Source organism: Peromyscus eremicus, chromosome 2 (genome assembly GCF_949786415.1).
Source record: "Peromyscus eremicus chromosome 2, PerEre_H2_v1, whole genome shotgun sequence".
NCBI lineage: Eukaryota > Metazoa > Chordata > Mammalia > Rodentia > Cricetidae > Peromyscus > Peromyscus eremicus.
Window position 1 is genome coordinate 50,739,693 of NC_081417.1, and position 22,211 is coordinate 50,761,903.

Sequence of the window (22,211 nt, forward strand, 5' to 3'; positions counted from 1 at the left end):
AGGGAAAGTGATACATTCAATTTTAAATTAATAGATTGTGATAAATATATGAAAACTGTGGGCAGAGATTTGTAGTAAACTGATAAAATACAGACAACTGTGTAATCTGAAAAGATTTGGCACTAGAATTTTCTAATTAACACTTTTTAAAAATTGACAAAATTAAGTTTATTTATTTACCATTTTACCTTATAATGTACTCGTGCATATGTCTCTTAAATTACAAAGTGGACTCATCTTTGTTTTTCACATGTATAATAGACTTTTCTCCTAAAAATGTTGATTCTAGTTACATCATTTATTTTTACCCTCCAATTTACATATGTTTTAGTGTGCTATTCCTAAAAGAGAACATACATCTTGTGGACAAGTGTCCCTAAACCTGTCAAGGTCATTACCATTTATTGACGTCAGTTATTTGTTTGACTGTATCTGCCTTTATTTTCTTCAAAAAACTTAAGGTCAGTTTTGTGAGGTTTCTTTTCCAGAAATTCTTTTTTCATAAAGTTTTAATTTTATTTGGGGGATTGTAATGTATTTACAACATTTATCCCTTTCCTTTTCTTCCTCCAAGTCCTTCTCTATACATCTCCACACTCTCCTTCAAATGCCTGGCCTCTTTTTTTATCAGATGTTATTGCATGCATATATGTATAATACATGCACATATATTCCTAGCTGACACGTTAGCACTGGACAACCACTTGGTGTGCTCTTCCCTGGGGGAAAGTCACTACCTTCCACTCTTAGCTTTCCTCAGTTGCCTATAGTTCTTTGTGTAGGGCTGGCAACTCATGGGCTGTTGCCCATCTACTCTAGCGTGTTTATGGATGTCATTCTTGTTCAGTTCATGTTTAAGGAGTCACATTGGTGAAACTTTATGTGGGGGACTACTGACATTATTGGGTAAGACAATCTCACACCAAACTCCCTGGCCCTCTGTCTCTTACAATCTTTCTTACCCCTCTTTACATGTTCCCTGAGCCTTAGTGTGGGAGTGTTTTGTAGCTGTTATATCCTTGGTGCCTAGGCTGTACAACTCTGCATTTTGATTGGTTGTAGTTTTATATAGTGGTCTCCATCTGTTGCAAAAATGAGTTATGGTTATTGGAGGAGAAACTACAACCAATAATTTACTAAATCAGCATAATCCCTAAAAGCAATCTATAAACATTTGTCTTTACACCCACAGATTTTTTTCTTAAATGTTAATGCTATCATGTTAGCCTGTGTAAGGGGATTGTATTTCTCCTTGGGTAATATTGTTTATTTTTTAAAACCCTTATTGATATTGCTTACATTCCTATTATTTTTCCCATGTTTTTCAGATTAGTAATGAATTTAGATTTTTAAGATCATTTTTCCTTTTCATATAACTAAGAACATTGATGATAAGAAACTTAAGCTCTCTAATGTCTTTACAGAAATGTTTTTGCACACCTATTTTATGTTTTTAATTAATATTCAAACTTAATGCAATAATTCCCCCTGGATGTTATTTATACATAAATTGTATGTGGTAAAAAAAAAAAAAAATTAAACAAGTACGCTGAATCATTAAGCCTTGACTAAAACCTATTCTCGGTTTTCCACTTGGAAGCTTTCTCTATGCTTGTTTCTTTTCACCTTCTACTGGCAGGTAGGTGAATGTGTAGCGAGGAAGGAATCCAGCCACCTTTCATGGACCAGAACAAACTGTCCAGCAAGCTCTAACACCACACTACCCAAAACAGTAACCTTCATAGTTATTAAGAGAACAGTGTGTTCGATAGTATGTTCTGACATAGCACTTTCTTTAGTGTGATCTCTTCTTCTACAAGTGTTATCTACACTCATCAAAAAATGAAACTCTTTGGCTTATGTTCAGTAACTCAATTTCATTTTCCACTTTCATTATCTTTTACTTCTATGCACATGTGTATTCTTACAACTATATTCAGCTAAGAGAGTTCCATAACATGTCCCCTTTTGAAAACCTCTGGGGTGGCATTAAAAAATATTTCCATCTCTTGCACCCTGTGTGAACTTAATTGCTGTCCCCAGTTGCTGAATTAACTAGGAAATGTCATCATATCCTGCACCTCATGGACCCCATAATAACATGCTTAATATATTCATGACTGTTTTGGAAAGAAAAAAAAGATTTTTGTTTTTGTAAGCAGTATGTCTCAATCTTGTCTGGATAAATCATTTTGCCTTCCAAGCATTTCATTTCATTGCAATTGCAGCTCTCTTGGTAATTTTTTAATGTCCTTTTGGCTCTCAGGTCATAAAAGCAATAGAAGAAGGTTATCGTTTACCAGCACCCATGGACTGTCCAGCTGGTCTTCACCAGCTAATGTTGGATTGTTGGCAGAAAGAACGGGCAGAAAGGCCAAAGTTTGAGCAGATAGTCGGAATTCTAGACAAAATGATTCGAAACCCAAGTAGTCTGAAAACACCCCTGGGAACTTGTAGTAGGTAAGAAATCTCCAGTGAGATGGAACTGAATGAAATTAAAATATCCACATAAACCATTTGTCTCCTTAGCTTCACCCCAATTCAAACTGATGTCTGTGTTCAACCATAAATCCATACTAAAATGCTTTGTTTACAAAGGTTTATTGGCTTTTTTTTTTCTTTTTCAGATGGTTTACCTTAATTAGTATTCAAAGAAATCCATTCATTGTTATTGGACTAGCCTTTTCTTAGAACTTCTGATAACACCAGATGTCTTTCTCAGAAAATCTTCTGAGTTGGCTGGGTTGTGTGATGAGGAGGAGAATGCATGATATTGGGCATGCATTGTCGTTATCTAACTTTGATCGTGTGGCTCTAGCTTTTGGCTTGTTATTATATTCTAATTTATTGATTTGCTTTGTTTTTTGCTAAAATGCTTCTGTAGTATTAGAAATTATAAAAAGTAACTGAGCGTATGCCATGCTAGATACCGATTACAAGCTGACCCTTCACTCCTAGCACAGGGCACAGCGGGGCATTTTCAGCTTCAGCTGCAGGTAAGCTTGCTGCTGTGGGCTGTACTCATAGGGGTCTATTATCTCCATGGGACCCCCAGTATGTCATCAAAGCAGAGAATTTTTAATGCTCTGAATAGCACCCTGGTGTCCTGGGTAAGTTAGGATACAGCCAGATATACTTCTTTTTACTCTCAGCTGCTTGTATAAAAGCCAATGAACAAATATGACTCTTCCAAGCATCTTCAACCTATATAGTGTTTATGAGCATGTGACAGACACAGTGAGCACACTTACAATTAAACCTTAAGTTCAGATATTTATCATTTCTGGATAACTTACATGATTTTGGTTATTATATAGATCAATTAAAACATCTGGCATCATTTCCTGTACCCCCATTCCCCTCCCCCTTTATTTTGTATGTACCAAGACATCTTTCTTTGGTAATTTCTGAGAATATTTGTCTCTGTGTTTTATTCTTACCTAGGCCCATAAGCCCTCTTCTGGATCAAAATACTCCTGACTTCACTGCCTTTTGTTCAGTTGGAGAGTGGTTGCAAGCTATTAAGATGGAAAGGTATAAGGATAACTTCACAGCAGCGGGTTATAACTCACTTGAGTCTGTGGCAAGGATGACTATTGAGTAAGTTTAAACTTGTTACATTGTATTTAAGAATTGATTATGTACAATACATAAATTCACATGCTAGGCCATCCTCTTTATAGTAAAAGGCTGTAGTTTACAAAATTAGAAGGAAAAGGCATTTATTTTTAAAATGCTTACATGTCAATAGTGCTTTAAACATAAATTCTCTTTTCAGCAGCATATTAACCATTTCATGAAATCAGTAGTCATGTATTAATTTTGTAACTGATAAAGTTAAAGGGCAGAATATTTAAATACCCTTTGCGGTGACTCAGCAGGAGTTTGACATATAATTTGTCTCCATGGTCAGCATTCTGGACCCTGTGTAGGGGGGCTTTTTCCTTATGAACCACTGTATCATTCAGGTTCCTATTCACTGGGGGATATTCCTGCAATCAGTTTAAAATTACTATGAACTTGAAGTCAAAAGAACTAAGTTTTCTGTTCTAGTTGATCACTGATTAAATGGTCTTCAGAGCCCTCCTGAAGACCTCTCAGGCTAGCAATCAAATACTTTTTCTGTATATGTCCAGAAATGACATGCATGTGAACTTAAGCATACCCATGCTGCCCCTTCCATTTTTTCCTAACGGCCATATGGAGAGCGCTGACCTGTTTACACCTGGATTTCCAAAGCAATCTTTGTTTCTGTAAATCTGTGCTTTTTGTAAGAACCTGCCATACAATACAATAGTATTATATCATTGTAATGTTTCAGCTACTTGTAAAAATCTACACTCAACATTTCCAGCTATTAGCAAAGACAATAGTATAAAAATAGTTATAATTAACTTACTGCACATTTAAGCTGTGACTGTAGCATTGTACATGTATGTAACAGTTTTATCCTTACTATTGAATTGAAGGAAAGTAATTACACTGTTAGGAATACATGCCCAGAATCACAGAATTCAGCTCACTCTACATTTTTGTGTAACATTGGTCTCTGAGCTTTTTACTAGGTTCCAGAAAGTATTTCCATTACCAGAACACCCCATTTTTCCAGTTTATAAATAACTTAAAACTTTTAACATTTCAAGTAACATTTAATTACCTTTTAAATCGGTAATAACATTTTAAGTTTGAAACAATTTTTATATAAAATTTCAGATTAGTTAAAAAGCAGCAGTATAGTGAATTAAAAGACAGCCTTGTTAATCCAGTTTTTCGAAGGAGACTGTTCAGACAGGTCCCCATATGATTTTTGGAGTAGGATTGCAGTACCCAAGAATACCTTTGGTATCTGTTAGCCTAAAGTATACGGAAAACTTTATTGATAGTTGATGAACACTTAGACCATTCTTGGTTCTTTGTAACATAACTAATAAGCATGCACTTGTCTTTTTCAGTGATGTGATGAGTTTAGGGATCACACTGGTTGGCCACCAAAAGAAGATCATGAGCAGCATCCAGACTATGCGAGCACAGATGCTGCATTTACATGGAACAGGCATCCAAGTGTGACATGTAGTTCTCCCTCATGTGGGACTTGTGACTGCAGGAGAACAGTTCTGGCCTTCAGTATATGCATAGAATGCTGCTAGAAGACAGTCGGTATACTGAGTCCTTCCTACAATAAAGAGAAGATTTTAGAAGCACCTACAGACTTGAACTCCTAAGTGCCACCAGAATATATAAAAAGGGAATTTAGGATCCACCGCTGGTGGCCAGGAACACAGCAGTGACAATAAACAAAGTACTACCTGAAAAACATCCCACCACCTTGAGCTCTCGAACCTCCTTTTTATCTTATAGACTTTTTAAAATGTACATAAAGAATTTAAGAAAGAATATATTTGTCAAATAAAATCATGATCTTATTGTTAAAATCAATGAAATATTTTCCTTAAATATGTGATTTCAGGCTCTTCTTTTCCAGAACCATCTGTGTTTCTTCTGCATAAGGACTTTGTTTTAGAAAATGATTTGTAGCTTTGAACCTTTTTAGTGTTAAATTTATGACACGTTACTACACTGGGTACCTTTGAAAAAATCTCAAAAACGAAACTACACACAGAGTTGAGGATATGACTTTGTCCTTCGCGGCTTTGGTATCCTTGCTGTGTCATTTTGTTCTGTTAAACCAGTGATGTTTTGATATTGTTTGCTGATTGGCAGGTAGTTCAGAATTGCAAGTTGCCAAGAGCTCTGATATTTTTTTAACAGGATTTTTTTTTTTTTTAAATCAGACAACGTACTAACTTTTCAATGAAAAAAAAAGCAATAATGATCCATAAATACTATAAGGCACTTTTAACAGATTGTTTATAGAGTGATTTACTAGACAGAATTTAATTAAAAAAAAAGTCAAATTTTAGGTTTATGTGTATATGATAAAAGGCTGAGGCTTCATCCGAAGATGCTGGTGAAGGCAGGGTCTGCAGACAGGAGTTCTCCAGCATGAGAGAAAACCCGGTCTGAGCACATCAAGAGTTTTCAGTCTTGTGACATTAAGAAATTTAGGAGAAATAGTTGACCTATATTTTGTATTCTTTCTTGTTGAATGCAGTCCAAATACAAAAGTAAAGAATTACGTTTTCTATTGTTACTCTGGAGCAAGATCAAAGGGGAAGTTCTCTTCTCACCACTCAGACAAATTTGCCACAGAAACTATCACCATTGCGGTGAGAAGCAAAGCAAAACAGAGGTATTTTATCTATGAACACATACACACACACACACACACACACACACACACACACACACACAACTCTTTTAGAGCAAAACTCTTTTACCACAGAAGGAAGAAGTAAAGGGTCTAGCTTTTCCGTTTCCACTTATTTATTAAACCATATTATTTGGTTACTTTGTTAGAATTTCATAAGCAATAATTAAATGTGTCTTTATAGATATTTCAGGAATGTATACATATTTGAGTAATGTTTTCAAAAGTTACAAAAATCATGAACTACCCCACACCGAACTGTCGTACTTCCAAAGAAAATTGGGCTGTTTATAATGATTTTAATAGAGAAGGACCCCAGGGACCGGTCCTGATTGGTGTTGTTTGGTAATGTGGGCATCCACAAACAAACAAACAGGTAACAAGCAAAATCTGTAAATGTTCCTTTGTAAAACTTGTACATTTTATTTATACCGTCTTGTTTTGTACACACATTTCTCGGTAGTGGCTCTGAGTACATTGAAAATGCACTATATTTTTCTATTTTACTGGCAGAGCTTCACAAAGAAACAGGTATTTTCAGTGCTACATAATGTGTTTTCCCACATTTAGGACCAAAGATGGCTATAGAAAACTCAAATGGATTGCTTCCCAAACCCCTCCCCACCCGTTGATTTTGTTTTTTTTTTTTTTTAAACCACTGTACAGTGTTATTTGATATTTTAATTTATTTTTTGATTGAGTAGAGAAACTCATTTTAATTTCACTAAAATGTTTTTGTCCCTAAGGAAAAACTAATCTGTAAAAATAGTTTTAATTAGCATAATCCAGTCACCTAGACACTTCCATTTGTAATCTTTGTACTAGACTGTAAATATATTTTTGGAACTATAACACAATGTGCTTGAGGGTTATTTTTCAGTGTCTGCAGCGTATACACGTGTTTCTACTAAGGACAACCCTTTACAGTTCTAATCAGTAGCATTGGCCTTCGTGCGAATGAGTGAGAGCTTGAGTGAGTGTTCTCTAATTCCGTTTGGATTCTGGACTCACTAATAATGAAGTTCTTTTCTTGTTCATAGCTTAAGGTGCTTATTTTTTCTATTAAAATTAAATTAACAAAAAGCCATTCTAGAAATAGAAGACGCAGTATGGTACATGCAGACGAAGTCTTTCCTGCTTTTTCTAGTAATAGATTTATAGTTGAGTAGTCTTTCTTGAGTAGAAGGGCAGAATAAAAGTTTTTTTTTTTTGAGTTCTTTTTTCGAAAACAACTTTTTCCTTCAGCAATATACCTCATCTGCCTTAAATTTTTTACAGCTCTTTACAGGGAAAGGGGAGAAGGGATGGGAAAGACACACAGCACAATAGGAAATGGATGATTGCATCGCGTGCTCTCGTTTGTAGGTTTCTTTTCCTAATCAAAAATATGATTTTGAAGTCCATGTATGTGAGACAAACCTGAAGAGAAAAGGAATTAACATTGTGAATCTGATTGATTGTAATCCTCTCTTCAGGAAAGAGATGAGACGCTATTGCGATGGGAATGTACAACTTGCACCTTGAAATCTTTTTTGATAACTAGTGCTCAGGGGAGAAAAAAGTAGAGAAAGCAAATGCCCAACAGAGAATTCCAAAATTATAAAACACACAACAGGAAATGGCCTCCTTGCTTTAATACAGCCACCTTTTATGGAACACCGCCTGCCCACTTGACCTGGTTTGCGTTCAGTACTGAAATACAAGTAACTTGTTACATTGGGAGCTAATATTTTCTCAGCAATGGATCAGGGCCTTGTTTACTAGAACCGGTGGCTCATGCTTGGCAGAGCACTATTAGTTGAATCATATTGTATACTTATGTAATCTACATTAGCTAGTACTATTTAGGACTATATTTTAATTGCTCCTCTTATTGGTGTTTTAAGACAATTGAAAGGGTGTAAGTCACCTCTCTTTTATTTAGGTAATGCTGATTCCGCCACCCCTCCCCTTTTATTTCCTGAGCAGCCTAAAACTGTACTGCTCATCTATGTGCATGTTCCAATAAATTACTGATGTGTATTTTTTTTTATATGTGGAGAAATCATGGGGAACTCGGGGCGAGATATGCTTTTTGTTGGTTGAATTTTGTCCCTCCTTGCCTAAGAATTACTACAGGGGTTATCCTTTTATAAGGACAAAATGCTTTTGAACAGTGTCTTCAATGTATCAAGCACAAATAACTCTTTCTTCAACACGAATCATAAGTCTCTTTTTACCAGCTTAAAATAATAAACAAGTCTATTAGACAATGTAAAGAAAATCCAGTCTCCAGTCATTGGCGGGTTCTTTCTTACGCTTTCCTTTCTTATCTAATATCGTGGGAAGAGACAATATTTTGTAGAAATAGTCCAGTGTACTGATCAGAATATGAATAAAACTGATTATTCCTACTCCCCCTCTTGTATACTGACCTAATTTCACTCTAATCATTGATTATGGAATAACAAGACAGTCTACAAAGGGCCAGATTGTTGAACATTTCAGTTAAGACCTGGTTTTGTTTGTTCCTGAAGCTACTACATGAGAATAACAAGAACATTTGCATGAGAAAGGAGAGACTTTGTCTTTGGCCCTTGACAGACATGGTAAACATCTGACATAGCAGACAACACTGGGGAAAATTTGCATTTACACTACCGGGTAATGCAAACAGCAAAGAGCACAAAGGCCAAGTGGGACCCAACTGGTTGTCTGATCCAGCTCTGTAGTGCAGTCCCTGGCTTAGTGATGAACTTGCAAATGAACCTAAGAAAACCAAGCCCTCTTACAGCATCAGCATCTAAAGGTGAACCATGAATAGCAAACAGGTCAAGAAAATGGTCCTTCTCTTGAAGTGACCAGTGCTTCTGCAAGGCCATCATATCTCTGAGGACGCTCATGCTGATCTAAAGCAAAATGCAAGGAGAATGGTGAAACTTAGGTCTACCCTGCCCGTTCCTGCAAAGTGCTAATGAATAATGAATACAATGGCCAAAGACATAAGTTAGCAATGAAGACCGCAAAGCCCCATCATTCATTATACAAAGTGAGTGATTACACAGTTCAGAAGACAGAAGCAAATTCTGAAATGAGCAAGTATTTCTTCAAGTTCTGTCTTCATATGTGGTGTAAAAGCATCATCTTATCACAATGTCTTTCCCCAGAATTATTCAGATATAATTTATAAGCATGTGACCAGTATGAAGCAAAAAAAATACTTCAATATTTATGGTATTAATATTTTTTGATGTAGCATTTAAGTTTGCTCTTTCCCTTGGCTGTGCATTTCCAGCTTCAATAAAAACTCAGTATCAGTTCTGAGGACAAAGTCTGAAAGAAGTCATGAAAATTAAAAAGAAAAAAAAAAAGTGATCAAGTTCCTAAACACAAACATCATAAGAACATATATTAACAAGTGATAAAAGCCAGCACATGGCACCTGGAATTTTAAAACTAGTGAGAGGCAGTGTGCCCGTGGCCCTGTCCTGTCCATAGACCCTTCTCTGTGCTTTCTTGTCCGTCTGCATCTCCACGTAGTTCAGGGATATAGGCAGGACGGCAGCATTGCAGTACAAATTCTGTGAGTCTCATTAGAGTTAAGTGCTGTAGGGTTTTTTTTTTTTTCAAGTTCAATGATTGAATGTAATTAAATCTATAATTAAACAATAAAAGATCTCTTCTGATTGACCTTGAGGTTAAAATAAATATAATTAATTGATTCAATTTAATTGGGCCTATTGCACAAATGTTTAGTGGGTAAGGCTAAGAAACACTAGTCTAGTGTTTCATAAGTCGGTAACAATCAAAGGAATTCCTAAAGTATAAAATAGTTATAGGCATTCCTAAATTTGATACTTTGGCAAAATAATAAAGTGTGAATTGTTATAAGCCTCTATGGATAACTGAACTCCATCAAGCATGATATGCACTTATATTGGATTACTTTGAATGTCCTAGATTTCTGAAGATTATTTTTGCTTTCCTTTTAAAATTCACCACCAGTAATTAGGTATCTTTATAGATTTTGTATGTAGCCAGAATAAGCACAAGATATCTTTGGTGTGTTGTTATAAACAGATGTGACTGTAGATCTTACTTAAAGATGCTCCTAAGAAGAAAGCAGTGCTCATTCTAGTTTAGGACAGGGAAGTTTCACCATGGCACCACATAACCCAAACTACATAAAATGCCTGCCTAGACAACAAACTAGAAAGACGAAGAGAAAATTAAAGTCAATATGCAGAGCTGGCATTCATTTAAGTGTTACTCTATTAAATAGTTTCTCAATTTGTGAAATAAGACAAACAGCTCAAGAACATTGTTTCTATGTGATGTGAATTTACATGCACATTATGTAGATACCATAGACTTCTGCACAAATTATAAAGGCAAGCCTAACCCTTGGCCCCTGTGCTGAAGATAGACACTACTTACATTAAATGCACATGAATGTAAGGCTCAAATGAACTCTTTTAGGAAAAAGAAATGCATACCTTGAGCTCTAACATACACAGAATGGTGTTGATATGCTGGCCCAGCATTGATATGATACCATGTTTTTGTTTAGCTCCTTTGCAGTCCCATGGCTAACTTCTCCATACATTAGCCAGAACTTGGCTTGACAGAAATAGCAGGAGCAGAATGCTATATATATATATATAATCTCAGCTGGACCTGAAATGAACATGAGCTAATGGTTACCACTCCTGCTCCCGAGGACTATTGAGATACGTTTGGTGTGAGAGAGCTGTGTAAGGCATAAACTTTTAGAAGTTGTAGAAGTTTTACTTTCCAACATCACACTCCCTGACACTTTTTCATTTTCTTTTTCTTAGTTTTACTATGTAGACAAGGCCTTTCTTGAGTTCATAGCAACCTTCCTACTTCAACTTTCTCAGGCTGTATTAAATTGGAGGAATCCTCCTCTCACACAATTATCTTCTCTAAGCTTTCTCTGATAACATGAATCAGAATTAATGTTCTTTTTGTGCTATGCTACATTGCCAGTACTGTGATCATCCAATCCTGTTCTCCAGATGATTTGGGTGTATCTCTCCTATACTAAATAGACTAAGTGCTTTTGGAAAGTAGAAGCCAAATGGAATTCAATGTCAGTATGTTTCTTGCAGTCAGTAGATATTCCATAATTATTTCAAAACCTGTGAAGTATAAATTAATTTTTATATATATAAATAAATTATATTTTATATATATATAAATAAATTAGTATAAAATAATACATATTAAATAGCAAGTATCAGGTGCTCTGAGGGATAAGTAAGGTACAGTGAAGGGGTGCAGTCAATGGGTGCTGAGAGAGAAAACTAATTTCAGAGCACGGATGGATGCTTCTGTGACTGGCAGAAGCAGTAGGCATGCCCTTAGGGACTGAGAAGAGAAGTACAGAGATGTGGAAGGTGGAAGGAGCTGATTAGCAAACAGGCCAGGATGCTCTAAATAGCAGTCTTTTAAGATGTTGAGAAGAAAGAGGAGATATCATTGGTTGCAAACATCTGGGCAAGATTAAAAAAGGATAAAATCAAGAGGAGGAAATTGGATTTAATGAGAGAAGCCATGGACTTTCATTATTTATTAATATCTCATTTGATGAAGCAAAAACAGAATCATTTTAAGGAACAGTAATATAAGATTTTTCACTATTTAAAAGTTAGTGTAAGGCAAGAGAATAGATTTTATTATTCTAAGATTAAAAAATGGCTTTAGTCTAATGTTTAAACTAAACATGTATAAGTAATTCTATAGTTATTTTAAAAAGTAATATAAAGCAGTGTAATTTTGTAGGACACTTGTAAGTAGTTTCTATTTATTTCGTAGAAGGAAGCACTAGCCAATGGGTGATTGCAGAAGCTACAATGAATGAATCCCAGAACATGTGGAGAGAGACAGTGATAAGTATAAAATGAGTGATAACGGAGCCATCTTAGAAGTTATTAGATTGAGTCAGAAATGTCTCAGCAGCTGGCCAAATCTGATAACTTTTGAATCCCTGAACCTAAGTAAAAATGGAGAGAACCAGCCCCATAAAGTTGTCCTCTGACCCTCATACACACATTGAGAAGCACTTTTTTACATTTTGAAAACTTGTATCTGTGTATCCATATATACATATTTATGCATATATGTGTGTATGTATTATGCATTCATGTATGCATGTTTATGCAAGGGGACATGAGTGTGGAGGTCAAAAAACAACATATGGAAGTTGGTTCTCTCCTTCTACCATGTAGATCTCAAGGAGGAACTAAAGTGGCCAAGCTTGCCAGCTGTGGTGCTTTGAAAGAAAATGGCCTGCAAATGGAGTGGCACTATTGGGAGGTATGGCCTTGTTGGAGGAAGTGTGTCACTATGAAGAGCAGCTTTGAGGTCTCATATGTACTCAAGCCATGCCCAGTGAGTCAGTTCACTTCCTGTTGCTTGCAAGATGTAGAACACTCAGCTCCTTCTCCAGCACATGTCTGCCTGCATGCCCCCATGTGCCACCATAATGATAATGAACTAAACCTCTGAAACTGAAAGCCACTCAATTAAATGTTTTCTTTCATCAGAGTTGTCGTGGTCTTGGTGTCTCTTCATAGCAATGGAAATCCTAAGACAGAAGTTGGTACCAGGGACTCAGGTATTGCTATGATAGGCCTGATCATGTTTTTGGTTCAAGGAATTTGGACTTTGGTACTCTGGGTTAAGAAAGCAGTGGAATGCTTTAAGCACTGCTTCATGAGCCTTTGTAGTAGCAGCATAGAAGACAATGGTACTGAGAATGATTTGAACTGTTGGGGGATGGCTCAAGAGATTTTAGAGGAAAAGAATTTTCGAATACCTGGAGATCATTCTTATGATATTTTGGTGAAGAAATTGGCTGCTTTTTGCCCATGCCCAAAGAGTCTGCCTGAGGCTAAAGTGAAGAGTTTTAGATTGATTCCATTGGCAGAGAAAATCTAAAAAGAGCCTAGTATAGACTCTGTCCTGTGGTCGTTAGCGGTAACTCTCATGAAGATTAAAATGAAAGGGAGCAAGCTGAACAAGAAAAAGGACAAGATGTCGAACAATTTGAGGAGAAAAGGAGCACCAAGAGTGGAGTTAAGTGGAATGGAGTTAAATCCTGTGTTCAAAAAGATAAATAGATTAAGAAATGGAATGAAGGGAGTAGTGACCTTAGGACAAGATCTCACCCAGCTAAATTTCCAATTTGTGAAAAGGAATTAAAGAAAAGTTTAGAGCCAGGTGTAGTGGTACATGCCTTTAATACCAGCACTGGAAAGACAGAGGCTGATATCTCTCTGAATTTGAGGCCAGTGTCGTCTACAAGGCAAGTTCAAGGACAGCCCAGCTTAGGCAGGGAACGTAACCATGAAAAAACAGAAAACTTGTGAAGATGTAATCGAACAAGGGGTCCATGTTCCAACCACAGCAAGCAGTAGAACTTGGCAACTTCAGCTTTAGATTTAAGGATAGAAGAAAGGGGTTTGCTGTGGATATAGCTCTGTATAAATAAAATGCTAATTGGCCAGTAGCCAGGCAGGAAGTATAGGTGGGACAAGCAGAGAAGAGAATTCTGGGAACAGGAAGGTTGAGTCAGGAGATGCTGTCAGCTGCTGCTATGAGTACTACCATATAAGATACTGGTAAAGCCACTAGCCATGTGCAAGGTATAGATTTATAGAAATGGGTTAATTTAAGATGTAAGAACTAGATAGCTAGAAGCTTGAGCCATTAGGCCAAACAGTTTAAATAATATAAGAGTCTGTGCATTTATTTTATAAGTAGGCTACAGGACTGCCGGGGTTTGGCTGGACCCAGAGAGAAATTCTCCAGCTACAGGGGTTATGGAATTTTCTTTAAAGACTAAGGAAAGCCACTTAGGCTAGACATGTGTCAGGGGTGTCCTTAAATGGGGCCTAGGGAGGCCATTGTGTGAAGCTGTGAAGTTGAAGCCTGGATTGCCTCAAAGATCCCAAAATGTTGGAGATGCCAGAGCTGTGTGATACTTGCCCAGGAAAGCTGATGACAGGGAGTGGACCCAGCCCCAGAGAAAGAAGCATGTTGTAGTCAACAAAGCCTAAAGGATTTGGAGATCTGAAGAACATTTTGACATCAGATATGGAGATGCAGAGTTTGGAGTTTGCCCTGCTGATTTTCAGTCTAACTTTGGTCCACTGTTTCCTCCTTATGCTCCTTTCCCTGCATTTTGCAGCGGTAATGTATATCTTATGCCATTATATATTGGAAGTACATGATTTGTTTTTTATTTTGATTTTATAGGGGATTGCAGTTAATAGATTGCATGAATCTCAGACGAGACTTTGAATGTTGGACTTTTAAACATTGTTGAGACTATTATAGACTATGGGACTTTTTAAGTTGGACTGAATGCATTATGACATGACTACAAGCTTTTGGGGGCCAGAGAATGGAATATGGTGGTTTAAAGTAAAAGGGCCCCAAAGGGAATGGCAGTATTAGGAGGTGTGGCCTTGGTGGAGGAGGTGTGGCCATATTGGAGGAAGGATGTCACTGTGTGGATGGACTTTGAGATCTCATATAGGCTCAAGCCACGCCCAATGAGTCAGTTCAATTCCTGTTGCCTGCAAAATGTAGAACTCTCAGCTCCAACACCAGTACTGAGTCTGCCTGCATGCCACCATATCCCACCATGAAGATAATGGAACAAACCTCTGAAACTGTAAGCCACCCAATTAAATGTTTTGTTTTGTTTTGTTTTTTTGTAAGAGTTACCATGGTCATGGTGTCTCTTCACACCAATAGAAACCTTAACTAAGAAAACAGCTCTAACTGCTGAAGCATTTTGCTGGCCCAGGGAATATGTTTTCAAACACAGGCAAATTTTTAACAATTAATCTTAAAAAATGAGTTTTAGAATTTAAATCATGTTTGACTCTTACCTCATACTTATCTTTACTCCTTTTTTTTCCAAGTATCACTAACCATATTTGTCAAATGAGTACCAAAAAAAAGCAAGAATTTTCTCATGTCTTTTATAAATAGTTGCCTGATATATTTTGATGTCTTTTATGCCTAGTACCATTCTCAGAGCTATTTCCCTAAATTATGTTTACATCACCCACCCAATCCTGTTTGTACTTGGTTTAACACACACCTTCCTCAGTAATTTCTCCCAAACATAATGGATCATGCTATTTCCCAGCATGGAAGAATGTTATACCAGTCACTGAGCAGAAAACTTACTCAATTTGTAACAAGACATCAACAGTTGGGACTTTATCTAAGGGAGATATTCCTCTTCTCATGCTATTGATCAACTAAACACATCTATTTTGGCATTCAAAATTGTTTCATATTCTTTGCACTACAATCTTTCTTGGGGAATAAGAAAGTATAATGTGTCTATAAAATCCCACAAAATTAAAGGCTGTGTATGTATGGTAGGTCTTCTTATGCAATTAATATTTAAGTATCTTTAAATTTGTATGAATTTCTACTGGACAGAAAATTTTAAATTTAAGGACGCAAATTTAATTTCTTTAATTTAAGACCCAAATTCTTCTTCAACTTTCTCTCTTTTTATGTATCTCTTCCGGTAACTTGAGCTAACACCAAACGCATCAGTATGCCTTTTGCTTTAGCATAAAATTCTGTTTATAAGTTGACAAGTTTCATTTATATTTTCTTTCATCTACACACATGCTTGACTTTTAATTGTTACTGCATTTGTAGAAGAGGGAATGGGGCAACTTCCCCTGCACTGCATGTTGTGATCTTGCAGAGATGCTAGGAAATGGTCTTATTTCCCATGAGTCAACCATATATCAAAGTTTATTTCCTCTTCCTATAGTTAATTGTGTTCCCTCATAGACAAGATTCAGTTTTCCAAATCATATTTATGTTTTGAAGTCTTACCACAGTACCAGATACCTAGCAGACTTCTAAAGGTTGTATAATTTGTGAATTTCCAAGTTAGAAACTCTCAGACTACCATAGTATGTCCTAACTAAATGTATATAGACTGTTCAATACAACTGACTCAACCACTCATCGTCCTGAAGCCTGTGTCAATTCTATGTCACAGAACTCTCTCAGTAGCTACACTGTGCCCTTTTTCAATGATTACTCATTTTAACTAACTTGAAAATCTAAACCACGATATCACAATGCTCAACACATTTCCTAAGAATACATAGTCCAGATAAACTTGGCATTCAAGAGGGACATGTTAATTTCTATGAAAACATTATAGTCATATCCAATCAACTGTCCACAAATCTTTGGGTTGAGAATATATATATCATATATGCTTATAAAAATGTATGTATTATATACTAATATAACATACATATAAGATATACTTCATATAATATGTAAAATATTCATATATAAAGTTATATTATGTGTTATATATAATTAAAATTATACACAAATAATTTATTCCTATTCTTTGCATGTCTGCTTTTTTGCCTCAAATATTTTTACTAACCATAATTCCCTCACCTTGTGACTGACTACTTCTCTCATTTAACAAGACATCCATGCAGCTGAACCTAAGTCATCATCACGTAAAGTATTAAAGTTTCATTCTTCTGTTTAACAATCTTAAAATGTATGCTTAAATTGTTTTATTTATTTATGTAAATTAAAATAAATTAGAAAAATGTACCACTGTAATTCTGCATTCTCTGTTCTTCAATTACCAGCAAACCTGTTGTCTACCTTCCTAGGGGAAGACTTATGAAAAGCCTTTACTTATTCAATATAACAATGTTAAAACTCAAATCATCCACTGGAAGCATGAATTTCATGATGCTTTTGCCATGCAATATTAACTCTGCCACCATGTTTCATATACATGTGTGTGTGTGTGTGTGTGTGTGTATAAAGATATGTATTTCCATTGTAGTAATGCAAATATTATCTTCATATCTTATGACCATGGCATCACTTCCACATGTGTTCAGTTACATATATTCATCAAGCACTGCAGAAGCTGAACAAACTCTGCATATCCACATACATTATCAGTAATTTTAGCCAAATGAGCATTTTGTAGCTGCCTTTGATGCTAAACAAATGCATCTCATGTGTGAAAAATGCAGTCATTCATTTCTTTGATAGGATCCCTGTTTTGGTTAATGAGATAAAATTTTCATGTGTAGATCCATATAAATTGATATCAAGGAGGGAACTTCATGTTGACAGGATAAAAAGAACCAAAGGCAAGGCGAAATGTTCAAGCATTCTTTAGCAGAACTAGCGGTCCTGTTCCAACATTCACTGATTTCCTGACATTTGGTCAAACAATTTAACTCCATTAAACACAATTTCCTCATTCATCAGACTAGAGATAACTGCTTTGCTTATTTCTTACGATGAATACATGAAATTAAAAAGATACATAAGCTTTAAATATTATAAAGCAAATTTAAAATAGCATGATGATTACCATTTTTAAAAGAATATGTTATCTGCTTTCAGATTGCTTTCTCATATGCATCAGTTCAGCCTCCTAAATTACAGAGTATTAGGAAGCTATAAAAAAATTATCTGCTAATGGCTCTGGTATGTTTTCTTGGCATTTTGTAGGGATTTTCATCTTCATTGTGGCTTTTGAAGCATAATGACTTGGATGCTAATAGTCCAAAGATCTCCCCAGAACTTTTGCTTTGATTTTGTTTTGATGGCTTCTAATTAAGCACAGGTTCAAATTCAAAGTTTTTCTTTCTTAGCTACAGAAGCTTGCAGTGATCTTGCAGCTGATAACGTTTGATGGCTCTTAAGCTCATAAACTCTACATCACACTTTCTAGTTCCCAAATGGCATATCATTTACCTGCTCCACAGCCCAAACTGGAGTTTCTTGGCCATCTTATTCTCTGTGTAGGCCCCTAGCCTATGGCAGAAAGGTACAATCCAACTCTGACAGAGTGTTTGTAATTTTAACTACTTTAACTTCTGCATGAATAAATGATGTTTGCTTGTTCAATGGAGGCTCCAAAAGTAACTTTCAACTTCTCTGTTTCAGTTTTGTTTAAAAACATTTCTAATTGGGGCTTTAATTTGAGGCCCAAGCTGTGAGAGGGAGTCTATGCCAAAGATTGCCCAGATGGCCATGAATCAGAAGCTGGATGTCCCAGAGACCTAAGGTGGAACCAAACACTACTGATAAAAACAAAAGAGGTCAATGAAATGATTCCTAATGGTATTTTACTATACTAATAGATCAATGCCTAGCCCAATTGTCCTCAGAAAGGCTCCCTCAGGCAATCAATGGAAGTAGATGCAGAGACAGACAGACAAACATTAGATGGAGCTTAGGGAAGCCAGCAGAAGAGGGGGAAGAAAGACTGCAGGAGGCAGAAGAGTCAAGAACACAGCCCACAGAATCAACTAGAGAGGGCTCATAGGGGCCCACAAAGACTGAAGTGGCAATCACTGAGCTTGCCTGAGTCTGCTGTTTGTCCTCTGCTCATATGCTATGGCTGTTTAGCTTGAAGTTTTTGTGGGACTCTTAACCTTGGAATAGGGGTTTTCTCTGATTCTTTTTTTTTTCTTTTTTTTTTAATTTTTATTTTGCAATACAATTCAGTTCTACATATCAGCCACAGATTCCCTTGTTCTCCCTCCTCCCCCCCCTCACCTTCCCCCCAGCCCGCCCCCCATTCCAATCTCCTCCAGGGCAAAGCCTTCCCCACAGACTGAGATCAACCTGGTGGACTCAGTCCAGGTAGGTCCAGTCCCCTCCTCCCAGGCCGAGCCAAGGGACTCTGCATAGGCCCCAGGTTTCAAACAGCCAACTCATGCAATGAGCACAGGACCCGGTGCCACTGCCTGGATGCCTCCCAAACAGATCAGGCCAATCAACTGTCTCACCCACTCAGAGGGCCTGATCCAGTTGGTGACCCCTCAGCCATTGGTTCATATTTCATGTGTTTCTGTTTGTTTGGCTATTTGTCTCTGTGCTTTATCCGACCTTGGTCTCAACAATTCTCGCTCATATAAACCCTCCTCATTCTCGCTAATTGGACTCCCAGAGATCCACCTGGGGCCTAGTCATGGATCTCTGCATTCAGATCCCTCAGTAGTTGGATGAGGTTTCTAGCACGACAATTAGGGTGTTTGGCCATCCCATCACCAGAGTAGGTCAATTTGGACTGTCTCTCGACCATTGCCAGCAGTCTGTTGTGGGGGTATCTTTGTGGATTTCTGTGGGCCTCTCTAGCACTTTGTTTCTTCCTATTCTCATGTGGTCTTCATTTACCATGGTCTCCTATTCCTTGTTCTCCCTCTCTGTTGTTGATCCAGCTGGGATCTCCCACTCACCCAAGCTCTCTTTCCCTCGACCCTCGCCCTTCACTACCCCCACTCATCCAGAAAATATATTCAACAAGATCATAAAAGAAAACTTTCTCTGATTCTTTTACCTGCTCTTGGGACCCTCTTCCTCCTACTGGATTGCCTCATCCAGCCTTGATATGAAGGTTTGTGCCTAGTCTTATTGCCCTGTTTGGTTGTTATCCCTGGGAGGCCTGTTCTTTTCTGAAGGGAAACTGAGGAGTAATGGACCTGGGGGAGAGGGGACGTGGTGGGGAAAATTGGGAGCAGTGGAGAGACAGGAGGCTGTGCTTGAGATGTACTGTATGAGAGAAAAAAAAGAAAAGAAAAAAAACAGGTCTGATTAACTTGTTTAATATATTTGTGTAGAAAGGGACAATCATCTTGAAATGTTGTTGACAGGTCTGGAGCAGAATGCTCACATGGATACAGAATGACTGAGGCTTCCAGTAATGCTTTGTGACTTTGTAAAGTTTTAGTGGTTTAGAACTTGGATTTGGACATTCACATCTTAGCACTACTGTAACAGGTTCCAGTTTATTTTCTCACTGTTTCTTTAGTTATTGGAAGATCATCATGTAAGATGCTTGGCATTTTTTGACTTTCTGCTGAGTATGTGGTTATTTCTAAAATAGTCAAATGGTACATTCAATTCACAAGGTATACAGCACTGCCATGGCTTTGATTTTAAATACTAAATATACATGTAAATGCATACATCCAAATAGCAATACCTTAAAACCAATCACTTCAAAGCTACCATTGACTAAATAATTGAATTTATAAATGCTATTGGGATTAAAGAAGAATACTTCAAAATATTATTCAAACAAACTCTTTGACTTATAGTTTCTACATCATTGGTTATAATTCATACCCCTTGTCATGCACAGATCCATGCCAGTTTCTATACATCACTTTATGCCTTGATTCACACCATGCTACTTTATAAAACAGGCTCTGCTTATGGCCCCTAAACCTTTCAGTTGAGCTTATCGTATTCACAGCATTTTTTATTCTGAATTTTATTTCACAAAACCCAATGGCAAAAGAGTGAGGTAAATCATTCATTTCATTTCAAAAGTTTATATGCAAACTTTTTTTTTTAACCTTTGAGAGAGTCCAAGACAGAAGAATTAAGCCTCTTATGTCCTCAGTGAGAAGAACAAGTTAGGTCGGTAAAATTACTTGAACTTTGAGAGAGGGATAGCAATGTTTGTTAGTATCAGAAAACCTTGATTTGTTTTGCACTATGATGCTACCAAGTTCTAGCATTATAATCATGGACTAGTCACGAAAGCACACTGGTATCATGTGTCTCCTTTGCAAATGAGAATAAATGAATGAAACTTACTTCATATGTTTACTGTTAGGATTAAATATGTGTGTCTTTAAATATATAATGCATATATATACATATGTACATGTATATTTGTATGTATATGTACATGCATATTTGTTTCTGCCATGTATATATAAACATATGATTATACTTAGAAGAGTGAATGACTGGTACTACTGTAATTGTGCTCTCTAAATAAAGATCCTGTGATACACATATGTTCAGAGGGAAGGAATGTTAGCCTGAAAATGATGTGCTTCATTGCAAACACTTCAGTGATTCACTGGGAGTAGGTGAAAAATGAAACCTTTCCTCAGCCTCAAAGCTCCTTGAGTGTGAAAGAGTGGGCAACACAAAGCCCCGAGTCTAGAAAATGTTTTAGAGAACTTTTGAAAGAAGAAGTTGAGACTGGCTTCAAGTGAAGTAATTTCTTTTGTACTCTTAGTGCATCAGCTGTGTGAATGAACAGGCTTCCAGAGTCAAGAGTGGCTTCCAGAAAAAGCGGTCGACTCCTTTGCTTTTGCCTTTGGGCCCAAATGTAAACAAGATGAGCTGTACAGATAGAGGAGAGAGACACATTTTGCTCTGTTAAAGAATCTGTCATTTACAAAATATTACTTTGAGGAAAACCTGGAACTTTTTGAGCTTCATTCATCACCAAGCAAACAGCTAAAATGTGTTGTCTCAAAGTGCTACTTTAAAGGGGAGAAAAATACACACACACACACACACACACACACACTCGCACACAAAGCAGAGCTACCCCAGTACATTGTCTGCTAATACAACAAAACGTTTACTTTCCTCCATCAAAACAAAGTCTTGACAAGATGCACAGAGTGCAGAGAATGTCCTTTTCTTGGTCTATCAAGGTCTGTCACCAGGGATAAAAAAAAAAAAAAAAAAAAAAAAAAAAAAAAAAAAAAAAAAAAAAAATCCCAGGCGCGGATGCAGGTGCCGTAATAACAGCATCTCACTAGCACACAAGAAACCAGCTAATCTGTTCCCAAGGTGCTGGGAGTGACATTTCCATTCTATGTACTCCCTACCATTGCCTTCCCATTGAATAACAGGTTATCATTAGGATGTCAGAATTCTTGAAGTTATAACAAAAACTTTAGAATCACTGAAATCAACAGTAAGCATGTTCTAAAATCCAACTGACATTACAAATGTACAGAATCAAAATAGAAAAAGAAAAAAGGAAAAGAGATAAAAAGGCATTTGGTTCATTAAACAGAGAAGTAGTTAATGGAAGAATGAACTGAGCTAAGAGTTAATGCTACACACACTAGTA

General features: G+C 36.8%; 1 protein-coding gene across 1 annotated transcript in view; it reads left to right on the plus strand.

The window, feature by feature from the left end:
- Epha7 (EPH receptor A7) overlaps positions 1-5,316 on the plus strand; it is a 152,828-nt gene extending 147,512 nt beyond the window's left edge. Inside the window, exons 15-17 of the mRNA XM_059254071.1 lie at positions 2,267-2,460; positions 3,445-3,600; positions 4,953-5,316. Of these exons, the coding sequence (XP_059110054.1) occupies positions 2,267-2,460; positions 3,445-3,600; positions 4,953-5,067 (465 nt within the window). The 3' untranslated portion in view covers positions 5,068-5,316. The remainder of the gene's footprint in view (positions 1-2,266; positions 2,461-3,444; positions 3,601-4,952) is intronic.
- Positions 5,317-22,211: the final 16,895 nt, after the last annotated feature.